Source organism: Salvelinus sp. IW2-2015, linkage group LG15 (assembly GCF_002910315.2).
Source record: "Salvelinus sp. IW2-2015 linkage group LG15, ASM291031v2, whole genome shotgun sequence".
Classification (NCBI taxonomy): domain Eukaryota; kingdom Metazoa; phylum Chordata; class Actinopteri; order Salmoniformes; family Salmonidae; genus Salvelinus; species Salvelinus sp. IW2-2015.
In genome coordinates this window covers 31,425,725-31,441,506 of record NC_036855.1, presented here as the reverse complement: position 1 = coordinate 31,441,506, position 15,782 = coordinate 31,425,725, and the positions used below count along the sequence as shown (strand labels likewise).

Sequence of the window (15,782 nt, the reverse complement as noted above, 5' to 3'; positions counted from 1 at the left end):
AGACTTACTTAAGTATTCAGACTTCACTCAGTACTTTGTTGAAGCACCTTTGGCAGCGATTACAGCGTCGAGTCTTCTTGGGTATGACACTACAAGCTTGGCACACCTGTATTTGGGGAGTTTCTCCCATTCTTCTTTGCAGATCCTCTCAAGCTCTGTCAGGTTGGATGGGGAGCTTTCCTGCACTGATATTTTCAGTTCTCCAGAAATGTTTGATCGGGTTCAAGTCTGGGCTCTCGTTGGGCCACTCAAGGACATTCAGACGTGTACCGAAGCCAGTCCTGCGTTGTCTTGGCTGTGTGCTTAGGGTCGCTGTCCTGTTGGAAGTTGAATCTTCGCCCCAGTCTGAGGTCCTGAGCACTCTGGAGCAGGTTTTCATCAAGGATCTCTCTGTACTTTGGTCCGTTCATCTCCCAGTCCCTGAAAAACATCCCCACAGCATGATGCTGCCACCACCATGCTTCACCGTAGGGATGGTGCCAGGTTTCCTCCAGGCGTGACGCTTGGCATTCAGGCCAAAGAGTTCAATCTTGGTTTCATCAGACCAGAAAATCTTGTTTCTCATGGTCTGAGAGTCCTCTAGTTGCCTTTTGGCAAACTCCAAGCGGGCTGTTATGCGCCTTTTACTGAGGAGTGGCTTCTGTATGGCCACTCTACCATAAAGGCCTGATTGGTGGAGTGCTGCAGAGATGATTGTCCTTCTCTCATCCCCACAGAGGAACTCTGGAGCTCTGTCAGAGTGGCAATCGGGATCTTGGTCAACTCCCTGACCCCAATTCCAATTGCTCAGTTTGGCCAGCTCTAGGAAGAGTCTAGGTGGTTCAAAATGTCTTCCATTTAAGAATGATGGAGGCCACTGTGTTCTTGGGGACCTTCAATGCTGCAGAAATGTTTTGGTACCCTTCCCCAGATGTCTGCCTCGACACAATCCTGTCTCGGAACTCAATTCCTTCGACCTCGTGGCTTGGTTTTTGCTCTGACATGCACTGTCAACAGTGGGACCATATATAGACAGGTGCGTGCCTTTACAAATCATGTCCAATCAATTGAATTTACCACAGGTGGACTCCAATCAAGTTGTACAAACATCTCAACAATGATCAATGGAAACAGGATACACCTGAGCTCAATTTCGAGTCTCATAGCGAAGGGTCTGAATACTTATGTAAATAAGGTATTTCTGTTTTTTATTTGTAATAAATTTACCCAAAATTCTAAAAACCTGTTTTCACTTTTTCATTATAGGGTATTGTGTGTAGATTGATGAGGAACATGTTTTATTTGATCCATTTTAGAATAAGGCTTTTACAAAACAAAATGAGGAAGTCAAGGGGTCCAATGCAATGTACATAAAAAGCATTTGACAGGGTTACGGAAGTTATCATGAAGTAGCCCCATATTGAGTGAATTTACATATACAATTTTGTCACGGCTGTCTTCCTCTTCTTSCTCTGAAGAGGTGTAACAAGGATCGGACCAATACGCAGCGTGGTAGGTATCCATGTTTTAATATAGAATACTGAACTATGAACACCAATACAAAACAATAAACGTGAACAAACCGTAACAGTCCCGTGTGGCACAAACACTGACACAGGAAACAATCACCCACAAAATACCCAAAGAACATGGCTGCCTAAATATGGTTCCCAATCAGAGACAACGATAAACACCTGCCTCTAATTGAGAACCAATCTAGGCAACCATAGACTTACATAAACACCTAMAATGAACACAASCRCATAAKTCTACAAAAAAAKCCTAGACAGTACAAACACCCTAGACGAGACAAAAACACACAAACCACCCTCGTCACACCCTGACCTAACCAAAATAATAAAGAGAACAAAGATAACTAAGGCCAGGGTGTGACAAATTTACACATCATAAAGTGACTTTGTATTACAGAGAGAGAGAGCTGCTGACAAGTTAAATAGACAGAGAGTGAGAGACAGAGAGAAAGAGAGCTGACAGGTTAACAGCTGCAAACTGGATCAGTCCTCGATAACCAAACCCCTATTTCAACTACTATCAATAATAATCCCAAACCAACCCTGTACCATATCTTGTTATCCTAAACCCCTCCCATACATATGATTTATACCGCTTTTAACGGCATCTTATAGATTTTATGTATTTATAACAAATKAAAACTGGAATTTGTATTCAAAACAAAGGTTGTAAAAATATGATACACATTTATAGAATAAATCATATCTAGTTTGATGATTCTGTGACAAACTGTGAATTAGTTATTGATTTATACAGCTTTAAATTGCATTTTAAAGATGTTATGTATTTCCATAAAATCAAAACTGGATTRTTTTATTCAAAACAAAGGTTGTAAAAGTATGCTAGACATTTATAGAATAAATCATATATTATAAATCAAATGTTATGTGACAATCAATGAATTAGTTATTGATTTTTTTACAATTGAAATGGCTTTTGGCAAATGTCTGTTGAATGTCTGATGAATGTCTGTTGAATGTTCGAATGTGTGAATATAAAACCAACTTTACCTTGGTCAAATATCTTTGGGTGTAGCTAGCTGGCTAGTTGCTGCATGTTTCAGGTTATGCCAAAACACAGGTAATATAAGCCAACTTTTGTATAACTTTAATTAGATTTCTCAGTATAGCACAGTATATTCACTGTCGTGTCTTTGTATTCAAGAATTTGGCTAAAACAGCTCAATAAAAGAGTGATTGAGCAGCAGAGGGGTTAGCTAACTAGCCACTATATCTAGCTAAATGTGTAACGTTAACTAGTTAGCTAACATTATTGAATCAACTGAAAATGGGAAGGTAACWTGTGCTTTGAGTGTAATTCTGCTAAATCTCGTTTTAGCCAGGTCAAAATTAGTCAAATGCGCTTAGTTTCATGCCTAGCTAGTAGCTAGCTAATGTCGCTAACTAAGGAAAATACAGTAGTTTGATGTTACACAGATTTGTAAACAGAAGATGGCTATTTACTTTGATGAACATGACTGTGAACCAACGAATCCTGAAGAACAGTACCGCAAGAATGCACTGCCAGAGCTGGCCAGGTGAGAATAAAATAATCTAGCTAGRTAGCTGCCAGCTCAAGGGAGACACAACACAATCTTGCCAGAAGATACCGACCCTACGCTTGTTTACACTGATCTACACTGGGGTCAGAACTCAATCATGGGTACATTAATAAGAAGACACCAGTGGAGAATGCGCAAGATATGGGTCGGAAAACGTACTTCTATGCAGTGATGGGATATGCCACTGTACCCCAAATTTGACCTTTATCCACACTGCTCCAACGAGAATATTGAAATACTGCTAGTTTTCCTGGAAAATTGCCCTTTTCYTGCTAGCTAGCAGGAGCCACAGCAGCCATTATCGAATGYCACATCACCTAGAACAACAAATGGGCCGATTGGCTGACACTAACATTCCAAAATGGCTGCAGTGGTTAATGTTATTGGCTTGAATGAGGACGAAAAGGGCACTTTTCCAGGAAAACTAGAAGTATTTCAATCTTCCTGATGGAACAGTGTGGATAAAGGTTACATTCAGAGTATAGTGGCACATCCCATCCCTGCATTGAGGTAAGTTTTCCGACACATATCTCGCGCCGGCTCCACAGTGTCTTAATGTAACCATGATTGTGTTCCGACCCATAGTGCAGTGTATACATGTGTAGGGTCTGTATCTTCTGGCAAAACACAATCCAGTCTGTATTTTGCATCACTGCCACTGAATGCCTGTTGACCTCTGTGTAGGTCTTTGATGCAGGGCCTGGACATTGACTCAGGAGCATTTCACCTATCAGACTGGGACCAGCATCTTCCTCCCCCAGCTGCTAAAACAGCAGTCCAAACCTTACCTGTGGTTGTCATATCCCCAGAGCAAGCAGGTGAATCCTGCTGCCTGCATAAACTACCCTCTTTAGCTGTGAACAACCTTTGGGAATTATAGGCTACTGTCTCTTCAAAAATGAGACAACAATAATGTGTTCTCGTATGTGGTAATACATTTCAGTTGGCTACTTCTCAGAAAGTATTAAACTGTCAAAAGGAGTAAAACAAGGTTGTCCACTATCGGCATATCTTTTTATTATGGCCATCGAAATGTTAGCTATTCAAATCAGATACAACAATAATATCAAGGGGCTAGAAATCTAGGGCTTAAAACAAAGGTGTCKTTGTACGCAGATGATTKATGTTTTATTTTAAATCAACAATTTGGATCCCTCCATAGGCTCATAGAGGATCTAGATAATTTTTCTAACCTCTCTGGATTACAACCAAATGATGATAAGTGTTGGGTATTGGATCACAAACAAATTCAACTGTTACATTACTGTGTACATTACCAATAAAATGGTGGACATACTCAGTATTTATCTTCCGAAAGAAAGAAATTATCTCACTACAATACATTTTTATAGAAAGTTAGCAAAAATAGATCATATCTGGCTACCATGGAGTGGAAAATAGTTGTCTATTGTGAAAAAAAATCACCCTGATTAACTCTTTATTTATATCCCAGTTTACTTATTTGCTTATGGCCCTGCCTACACCTAATTACTTGTTTTTTAAATGATATGAGCAAAACATATTCCAGTCTATTTGGCATGGCAAACCAGACAAAATTAAATGGGCCTATTTATATAATGAATATGAATTTGGAGGGCAGAAATTATTAAATATTATAGCATTAGACCTCTCACTAAAGGCTTCAGTCATACAAAAMATATACTTACATCCAAATTAGTTCTCTAGCAGATTAGTAAGAATGGCTCAACCCGTGTTCAAGAATGGCCRTTTTCRCTTTATTCAGATTACAACCTCTCACTTTCGGTTATTTGAAAATGATATCCTCTCCAAAATATTGCTGTTTTTAAAACAAGCCATAGAAAGTCGGTTGCAATTTCGGATCAARCCACCAGAAAAGACACAACAAATATTACAACATATATTATGGTTTAACTCAAATATACAAATGGGTTGAAAAAAAAATGTACAGTGTAATCTTGGTAAGTTARATCATATATAGGACTGGTGGAGTTATGTCACACATGCAGCTAACAAAAATATATGGAAATGTCTGCTCTATCCAAAATTACAACCAACTAATTGCAGCATTACCGCAAAAATGGAAGAGGCAAGTGGAAGGGGGAGAAAGTAAGGAACTTGTCTGTCGGCCCTGCATTAAATATCAACATTTTAAATATATATATTTAAAATAATATATATATATTTTTTTAAATATGTGGGATTGGAAATGATTCAGAATATTACATTCATAGAAGAAGCAATCTATTTGCAATGTTGAAGCTGATCCACCCCGTTAAAAAATATTTGATTATTTAAAAAAAAAATCTGTGGAATTCATTATAATTGCTCGCACGACAACCAATGTAGTCTGTAAGTGTAGTCTATTGTCTGTGATTGAACTCCCTCTCTCCCATCATCCAGCAAAGGGCTGAAGTGTCCTGTGTGTTTGCTGGAGTTTGAGGAGCAGGAGACAGTGCGGGAGATGCRCTGCAAASACCTCTTTCACTCTGGTTGTATCCTGCCCTGGTTAAGGAAGTTGAGGGCCTGGCCACTGAATCGACACACACACACGGATCAATTCTGTCGATTATGATGTGAATTTACTATTTACCTGAACAATATATAACCCTTGGAGAATCCTAACCTTTGCTGTGTATCTTTATAGGCCAATTCTTGTCCGCTATGCCGACTCGAGCTACCAACCGACAATCCAGAGTATGAGGAGTTTAAGACGGACAAGGTGTGTGTGGAACTCTGGCATGGGAAATCATAATCATAATGCTTGTCCCATTTAGAGTTGAGACTTTGGATGTGTCCCAAATGACACCCTCTTTCCTATTTAGTGTCCTATGGGCCCTGGTCAAAACTGTATAGGGAATWGGGTGCCATTTGGCTGATTTGGGACACAGAAATGGTCAGCGTCAGCCTGTTACGAAACCTGTTAAAGGATAAGAGAAAACAGAGGGAACATAGACTGGAGTATCTACATGTAGCCATGTACACATAGTGGCTCAGAGCACACTTATTGCTTATTTCACATTTATTGCATTGGGTCGCAATAGAATTGACAATTGACAAAAGATGCAAAAAAATATTGTTTAGCTATTATGTTTTATCGTGTGTATTGTAAATATGTCAGTTTTATATACAGTCAATTGTACAAAGACCTGTTTTTTGATACAGATATAAATGATGGATGATCATTATACAATATGAAAGGAATACTGAGGCAGTTCAGTCAGTTTGAACTCTCTCTACATTCCCTGCGTTAACATGTCATACCATGTCTCTTCCTTTTCCTTTCCCCCCAAGATGCAATATAATGACCAAAGCAGATTTTTAAATGGCATATGTTTTGCTGGCCTCACATTTGTCAGATTTGAAAAACAATCTGTTTATAGTGTTGATTGCTTTGGCACCAGCAGTAACTCCCTACCCTGGTATAGGATATTGAAGAAAGTTCAATGAACACCACTCAGTGCACAGAAAAAAACCTGTGAACATAGTCTATTCATATCCCTTGACTTATTCCACATTTTTTTCTGTTACAGCTTGAATTCAAAATAGATTAAATATAAAAATACACAATACCCCATAATGACGAAGTGTAAACATGTTTTTCAGAAAATGTATCAAATGTATTCAAAATGAAATACAGAAATATCTAATTTACTTAAGTAATCACCCTTGAGTCAATTCTTTGTAGAAMCACCTTTGGTTGTGATTACAGCTGTAAGTATTTTAGGGTCTCAAAGAGTCTCAAAGAGCCTAAAAAAGTCTCAAAGAAAGAGCTTTGCATGCTTGGATTGTACAATATTTTCCCATTATTCTTTTAGAAATTCTTCAAGATCTGTCAAGTTGATTTGTTGATCATTGCTAGACAGCCATTTTCAAGTCTTGCCATAGATTTTCAAGCCGAATTATGTCAAAACTGTAACTATGCCACTCAAGAACATTGAATGTCATCTTGATAAGCAACTCCAGTATAGATGTGGCCTTGTTTAATAGGTTATTGTCCTGCTTTAAAGGTGAATTCATCTCCCAGTGTCTGTTGGAAAGCAGACTGAAACAGGTTTTCCTCTAGAATTTGGCCTGTGCTTATAGCTGTCCAACACATCACTGAGTTTATTTTTTTTTAAACTCCCTAGTCCTTCCCAATGACAAGCATACCCATAACATGATGCAGCCACCACGATACTTGAAAATATGAAAAGTGGCACTCAGTGATGTGTTGGATTTGCCCTAAACATAACGCTTTGTATTTAGGACAAAAAGTTTTTAAAAATCCCACATTTTTTGCAGTATTATTTAAGTGCCTTGMAGCAATCAGGATACATGTTTTGGAATATTTTTATTCTGTACAGGCATCTTTTCACTTTATCCCATCGAGTAGCACACAATTGGCCCAGTGTCGTCCGGGTTAGGGGAGGGTTTGGCCGGGGTAGGTCATCATTGTAAAATTAAGAATTTGTTCTTAACTGACTTGRCTAGTAAAATGAAAAAATATATAATTTAGGTTAGTATTCTGGCGTAACTACAATGTTGTTGATCCATCCTCAGTTTTCTCATATCACAACCATTAAACTCTGTAACTGTTTTAAAATCACCATTGGCCTCATGGTAAAATCCCTGAGCATTTTCCTTCCTCTCCGGCAACTGTGTTAAGAAGGARGCCTGTATCTTTGTAGTGACTCTGTGTATTGATACACCATCCAAAGACTAATTAATAACGTCATCATGCTCAAAAGGATATTTTTACACCTAACAATCGGGGCCCTTCTTTGCGAGGCATTGAAAAACCTCTCTGGTCTTTGTGGTTTAATCTGTGCTTGAAATTCACTACTCGATTGAGGGACCTTACAATTATCTGTARGTGTGAGGTACAGAGATGGGGTAATCATAAAAAATGTGTGTTAACCACTATTATTGAACACGAGTCCATGCTAAATATTATGCGATTTGTTTAGCACATTTTACTCCTGAATTTATATAGGCTTGCCATAACAAAGGGGTCGAATACTTATTCACTCAAGACATTTCAGCTTTACATTTTGTATTAATTTAAAAAACATTCTACAAACAAAATTCCACTTTGACATTATGGGGTATTGTGTGTAGATCAGTGACATAAAATCTAAATTTAAACAATTTTTAATTCAGGCTATAACACAACAAAATTAGGAAAGAGTAAAGGGGTGTTAATAATTTCTGAAGGCATTGTAGATTAAGGACCAATCTCACAACTGTAGTTTTTCTCAGGTCAACTCAATCGCATTTCCTCAAATACTAAATAGTTTGTTGAATGACCCAGCATTGTTAACACACAGACTAAGTCCAATGGGTGATTATAAAGCATGTATAGCATTCAGTTGTTGGTCTGGCTGGCATAACTGGTTTGTGCTTCATGTCAATGTGTATCTCAGTTGGCATATGACAAAATAACCCCCAACTGCTGAGTCCTTAAAATAAACAGTTGCTGTGAAATGTGGACAGTACTGAACAGACACTATTTCAAGGCAGTGATAATTGTTCTGCCATATTTCTCTCTCTACAACGAAGGTCTGTCTTGTAGAGAGCACATGATACGTTTAATTATAGTAAAGGCCTCATGAACCCTGAATAATCTTGCAATATCTCACATTGRAGTTAGTGTGGTTTCACAAGGCTAGAGCAGAGGAGCGGAAGAGAGAAGTTGATGTTCTGGGCTCAAAGGTAMGCGCCTAATGTTGATTTATGCAATATTGAGGAAATATAATTTTAGCGGGTAGGCTAATGTCTGCCAAGCCAGTCTACTCCCTTCTCTGAGGGGATACAGCTGAGACTCATRCCAMATCAGTCATGTCGAAACAAACCTTCAGCTTGTGTAATAAAACATGATTTARCCATCTTCTGCCCACGAATAAACAATACGAAGAGCAAAGAATTTGCTTATAATTCATCAATTTTATTTKATATTTGAATATAAATCTCTGACAAAAGAAAAATAGCTAAATGATAGATACATCACACATTTACAGAAGGGGGTAATCGACTTCCCTCCCATACCATCCGTTTTACATAGTTTTCAAAAATTATAAAATGACTATTACATCTTTCAAGACATTTGATGTGCATTGCTGTTATTTAGATTTCAAGACATCATTTAACATACAGGCTGTCTTCTGCTACTGGAATTGTTATTCTCTCACGTCTTGAAAGAGTGCAGGAATCTATTTTTTTTAACAAAAACAATCATGTATAGAAATGCCATTTTGTCATGTTTTGGCCATGTCCACTGTAAGAGAACACAAATGTTTACACAGAATAGTTCCAATCCCATGTAGGTACATTTTCATCAAAGCTGCCTGTTGAAGTCTAACCTTGATACTAAATTACAGTGTGGTGAAATACATCAGAAAATAAGGTTATTTGAAATCAAATATTTGYAAAAACTTTTTGGCTGGTACGGGATAAGGGGAAAAATGCCAAAAGATCAAACAAAGTGAACATACACAGGAGCTACAGAATMTTTGCATCAGAAACCACCAGTGTGCTTTCATTTTCTTGTCTTTTCTGTGTGGCCTGTTTTATAGCAACAGAGCCAACCCATCAAATTCCAGTGTAGATTCTCATCTTTTCCAGCTATAGGAATAGGAAATACAATCTATGCATCTTCTCTGGAATAACATCAAGTCCACTCGCAATCACAGAGGTAGCTGACATGAAGAAAACTATAAAACACGGTTTAAAATAGTTTTGTTGGCTGAAAAACCATCCAGTGGCTGTACTGTACAGTTTAATATATACTCTACCAGGAACACAATGACCCAATAGAGAATACTGTGGAAGTGATAATATCATAGATCACTAATCTTAAAAGTGCCAACCAGGGGCGGACTTAAATTGACATTTTTCCATGGAAAATGACCGTATATGATTATTATCCCACAATTGAAAAGATTTATTTCACAGAATATATAGGCCATATAAAGTTGTTAAATAACAGTCAGTGGGGTTCCCATGGGCAGCTGGGGACAGTTTCAATTAATTGAAACCCCTTCAACATAGCAAAGTCCGCCCCTGGGGCCTACTAAAGAGACAGAGAGAGAGAAAGCATAGCATACAAACTCCTGACTTGCATTTGATTTCTCCACGTGGAGACAATCATTGGCCTCAAGGTGGCGCTGGTTGGTTAAAGAAATACATTTGTTTCCTGGTGACTCTCACCTGGGGTATATTTGGTTGGTTGTCAGTCACAATGTTGAGAGGTTTATTCTGTACCATTTCAGTTATAGATGTTTGGCAATGAGAAAGACAATTGAATAAGTCATTCATAAGTCATGGTCGTCATATCATCATACACATCTATTTCAGTCTAACAATTTTGCACCCCGTCGCCCACAGTACATGCATGCAGCATCTCAACTCTAAACGACAAATGTCCTCATGCATTTCCACATCAGAGGCACGACAGAAAGGATTTCAACAATACTCACAACCTGTTGACACACATCAGACACTCGTCATTARCAAGAAACGATCAAGGTCTATATAGGCATCATCCTCTTTAGTCCCTACTGTCGATACAACTGGGCCTGTATTCATAAAGCATCTCAGAGTAGGAGTGCTGAATCACTTTTATCATAATGAACAAGGTTACATGGACGTGGGGGGACTAAAGAGGACRCCTACTCTGAGATGCTMTATAAATACGAGRACTGTTCTCYACACAGTATCTCACTCAGAACATTAATGACAGGCTTTGACGAGACGTTTCTTACAGAGATTGTGTTGCCCACAGTCTCCAAATAAGGCTTCCAAGGAACCAGCCTGGAATCCAAATAGTAGATACCCCTGTATTTTTTTCAGATAAGACAGCTGTTGTTCAATTACTCATATTTGCACCTTTTAAAATGGATCGTAGCCTATCGGTTGACATATTTATAACCATATATTTAATTACATGTTGTACTATGACATATAACAAAGAGCAATGTGTTCAAAACTCTCCAAAGCAAGGCTTCAAACACATACTCTGTAGTGTACTTTACTTTGGCAGATAAAATGGCCATTATTTCACCAACAAAGATGGAAAACAATAAGGTGACCTCATAAAAAAACAACACAATAAGCCATGTTACCAGTGGCTAACAGGTGAGGGAAATTCAGTGGCAACATGGGAAATATAAAACAAATCAAGCAAGAGTGATTGAGACGCAGAGGTTGTCCCAGTAACAGAGGGGCAGAACAGACCAGCAGGTTTGTGTGAGCATTCTATGCTCATATRATGTCATCTAGATGTATAGAATTTCATACATCTATAAAATGTTATCTAGGGAATAACTAAACATACAGAGATATCATTTTAAACAATATTTAAAAAATAAAGTTGTTTATATCACTTGCCCTCGAGGCAGCTATTCGAGATATTGGGCAGATATTGTGCACAGAATGTGTAAATTGTCTCGTCAAATTATGTTTCTGAGTTCACAAATCGTTTTACAGTTCATTTATACTTGATTTGATAAGTAAAAAGGCGTGTGCATACAACCTGTCATGTACATAACAGTATACTATAAATAGTTCCACTTCTCAAACATTCAATAGTTTTTACTACGATGCTTTAACATTGGCAGAGTATACACAAAAGAAAAKCTCAAACCAAGTCTGATCAATCCAACAACGTACTCTACTCTCTCATTCACCAGGTAGAGGAAGTCTGTAAAATGTGCCACAAAAAAAATATAATATAAAAGAAACCGTTTGTGTCTGCCATCCCGACATGACAAGGATGAACACTGGCAAAAGCCTCAGTGACCGGTCAAACACTGATCTTTAAGAAAGAAAAAAGGTATCATCGGGTCAGTGTGCTGGGAGGCCCATGTGCCAGCTGTCATCTTGGAAACACTCAGAACATCATCATCCCTCATCATCCCACATATTTACCCTTCCTGTAAGTCTTCCTTCCTGCTGATGAAGCAAAGAAAATTAGACCGTAGTGGAGAAACGGACGGCTTATTACAACACGAAAAGCCAATACAGCAATACCGACCCGGTGTGTCAATCATATCTTGTGATTTTCAATGTCTTGTCTTTTCTCCTTCCCCTGGCGYCCAGTACTATCACTGAGCCCTAACTTCTGCTGCCTGTGTGGTGATTCRCCTCTGCAGCAGCGTGGTGACCTCCTGTGATCCCCACAAAGCTACAACATGGCTATACTCTCAGGGGTGCAGTTAAGATGGGTGGATGTGCTACTTCCTCCAGGGGACTTGAGGCCCTTGGCTCCCATGCCCAGCGTCATGGCCCCGGCCGCGCCGCCCATCATGACCCCCGAGTGGTGGTGGGTCTGCTGCAGGCCGACCATCATGGTGTCGTTGGTGACTGTGCCAAACTCATAGGTGAAAGTGCCATAAAAGACCAGGATGTCCACGGTGAAGACCCACTCGCAGATGGCCGCCGCATGCTGGAGGACAAAGCTCTCGTGGATGAAGAAAATACCACCTGGGGAAAGACGGTTAAGGAGAAGCAACAGCCACATCGATGGAGGAGGAAGGGCAACATTAAGAAATCTATGGTTACGTCCCAAATGGCACTCGATTCCCTATATAGTGCACTACTTTAAAGGGAATAGGATGCCATTTGGGACGCAACATATGCTATGGTCATTAATGAGTGCACGGTTCACAGAGTGCAGTACTGTTGCTGTGGAAATATTTAGGCAGGGATATATCAATATGCTTCTTCATCCATCAATATGTTAATGAGAGCTTCAGAGTATGGCTGAGCCTGCCAGGCAGATAGATAGGAAAACATCTGTTCTTAGTCTTCACCCCTACTTAGTTCCAGCAGGAGAAAGATCAGCCTTGTCCCTGAGAACTTCTCACAATTCTGAGGACAGTCATCARGTTTTAAGAACCCTAGCTTGTAGCTACTGGTAATGGCTAGAAGGGATCCAGCTTTTGTCAAATTAACATCAGATTTGACTTTTTGTAGAAGGTTAGGAGAATTAACATCAAATCAAACATTATTTGCCACAAGCGCTGAATACAACAAGTGTAGACTTGACCGTGAAATGCTTACTTACAAGCCCTTAATCAACAGTGCAGTTCAAGAAGAAAATATTTACCAAGTAGGCTAAAATAAAAAGTTAGAATAAAAAGTAACACAATAAGAATAACGAGGCTATATAAAGGGGGCACCGGTACAGAGTCAGTGTACAGGCTAGTTGAGGTAGTCTGTACATGTACAGTTGAAGTCGGACGTTTACATACACTTAGGTTGGAGTCATTAAAACTCGTTTTTCAACCACTAAACAAATTTCTTGTTAACAAACTATAGTTTTGGCAAGTCGGTTAGGACATCTAAMTTGTGCATGACACAAGTKATTTTRCCAGCAATTGTTTACAGACAGATTATTTCACTGTATCACAATTCCAGTGGGTCAGAAGTTTATATACACTATGTTGACTGTGCCTTTAAACAGCATGGAAAATTCCAGAAAACGATGTCATGGATTTAGAAGCTTCTGATAGYRTAATTGACATAATTTGAGTCAATTGGAAGTGTACCTGTGGATGTATTTCAAGGCCCACCTTCAAACTCAGTGCCTCTTTGCTTGACATCATGGGAAAATCTAAAGAAATCAGCCAAGACCTCACGTTCATCTACGTTCATCTGTACAAACAATAGTACGCAAGTCTATAACACCATGGGACCACGCAGCCGTCATACCGCTCAGGAAGGAGACGCGTTCTGTCTCCTAGAGATGAACGTACTTTGGTGTGAAAAGTGCAAATCAATCCCAGAACAACAGAAAAGGACCATGTGAAGGTGCTGGAGCAACCGGTACAAAAGTATCTATAGCCACAGTAAAAAGAGTCCTATATCGACATAACCTGAAAGGCCGCTCAGCAAGGAAGAAGCACTACTCCAAAACCGCCATAAAAGCCAGACTAACGGTTTGCAACTGCACATGGGACAAAGATCGTACTTTTTGGAGAAATGTCCTCTGTATGATGGAAACAAAAAATAGAACTGTTTGGCCATAATGTCCATTGTATGTTTGAGGAAAAAGGGGGAGGCTTACAAGCCAAAGAACACCATCCCAACCGTGAAGCACGGGGTGGCAGCATCATTGTTGTGGGGGTGTTTTGCTGCGGAGGGGACTGGTGCACTTCACAAAAATAGATAGCATCATGAGGAAAGAAAATGATGTGTTATATTGAAGCAACATCTCAAGACATCAGTCAGGAAGTTAAAGCTTGGTTGCAAATGGGTCTTCCAAATGGACAATGACCCAAGCATACTCCCAAAAGTTGTGGCAAATGGCTTAAGACAAACAAAGTCAAGGTATTGAAGTGGCCATCACAAAGCCATGACCTCAATCCTATAGAAAATTTTGTGGGCAGAACTGAAAAAGCGTGTGGCGAGCAAGGAGGCCTACAAACCTGACTCAGTTACACCAGCTCTGTCAGGAGGAATGGGCCAAAATCACCCAACTTTATGTGGGAAGCTTGTGGAGGCTACCCAAAACATTTGATTCAAGTTAAACAATTTAAAGCAATGCTACCAAATACTAACTGATGTATGTAAACTTCTGACCCACTGGAATGTAATGAAAAGAAATAAAAGCTGAAATAATTCATTCTCTCTACTATTATTTCTGACATTCACATCTTAAATAAAGTGTATCCTAACTGACCTAAGGACACAGGGAATTATTAAAACAAGGATTAAACGTCAGGAAATTGTGAAATAACTAAGTTTAAGTTATTTGGCTAAGGTGTATGGTAAATTCCGTCTTAACTGTAGGTGGGGGCGAAGTGACTATGGCATAGGTAACAAACAAACAGCGAGTAGCAGCAGTGTACATATGTAATTGTCTGGTGGCGATTTTTATGAAATTGTTCAGCAGTACCTAATGGCTTTGGGGTAGAAGCTGTTGAGGAGCCTTTTGGTCTAGACTTGGCGCTCCGTACCGTTCCCGTGCCCGTAGCAGAGAAAACAGTCTTTAACTTGGGTGACTGGAGTCTCTGACAATTTTATGGGCTTTCCTCTGACACCGCCTATTATATTGGTCCTGGATGGCAAGAAGCTTGGCCCCAGTGATGAACTAGGCACTACCCTCTGTAGCACCTTACGGTCAGATGCCGAGCAGTTGCCATACCAGGCGGTGATGCAACCGGTCAGGATGCTCTCGATGGTGCAGCTGTAGAACCTTTTGAGATCTGGGGACCCATGCCAAATCTTTTCAGTCTTCTGAGGGGGAAAAGGTTTTGTCGTGCCCTCTTCACGACTGTCTTGGTATGTTTGGACCATGATAGTTCGTTGGTGATGTAGACACCAAGGAACTTGAAACTCTTGACCCGCTCCACTACAGCCCTGTCGATGTTAATTGGGGCCTATTCGGCCCGCCTTTTCCTGTAGTCCACGAACAGCTCCTTTGTCTTGCTCACTTGAGGGAGAGGTTGATGTCCTYGCACTACACTGCCAGTTCTCTGACCTCCTCCCTATAGGCCGTCTCATTGTTGTCGGTGATCCGGCCTACCACTGTTGTGTCGTCAGCAAACTTAATGAATGTGTCGTGTTTGGCCACGCAGTCGTGGGTGAACAGGGAATACAGGAGGGGACTAAGTACACACCCCTGAGGGGCCCCAGTGTTAACTTCTTTGATATAGGGGGCAGCATTTTCACTTTTGGATGAATTGCATGCCCATAGTGAACTGCCTCCTACTCTGTCCCAGATGCTAATATATGCATATTATTATTA

At 39.7% G+C, this 15,782-nt stretch overlaps 1 protein-coding gene and 1 long non-coding RNA gene across 3 annotated transcripts in view; one reads left to right on the top strand and one right to left on the bottom strand.

Annotated features, from left to right (window-relative positions):
* Positions 1-2,516: 2,516 nt before the first annotated feature.
* On the top strand, positions 2,517-4,053 carry LOC111974938 (uncharacterized). The gene is made up of 3 exons (XR_002878745.2): positions 2,517-2,592; positions 2,949-3,049; positions 3,758-4,053. It is a non-coding gene; the product is annotated as an uncharacterized lncRNA (long non-coding RNA).
* A 5,191-nt stretch (positions 4,054-9,244) lies between these two features.
* The window catches only part of LOC111974127 (transmembrane protein 150A), a 19,243-nt gene continuing 12,705 nt past the window's right edge, over positions 9,245-15,782 (bottom strand). For both annotated transcript variants that reach the window (XM_024001717.2, XM_024001716.2), the window contains exon 8: positions 9,245-12,514. In XM_024001717.2, the coding sequence (XP_023857485.1) occupies positions 12,216-12,514 (299 nt within the window). In that variant the 3' untranslated portion in view covers positions 9,245-12,215. The remainder of the gene's footprint in view (positions 12,515-15,782) is intronic.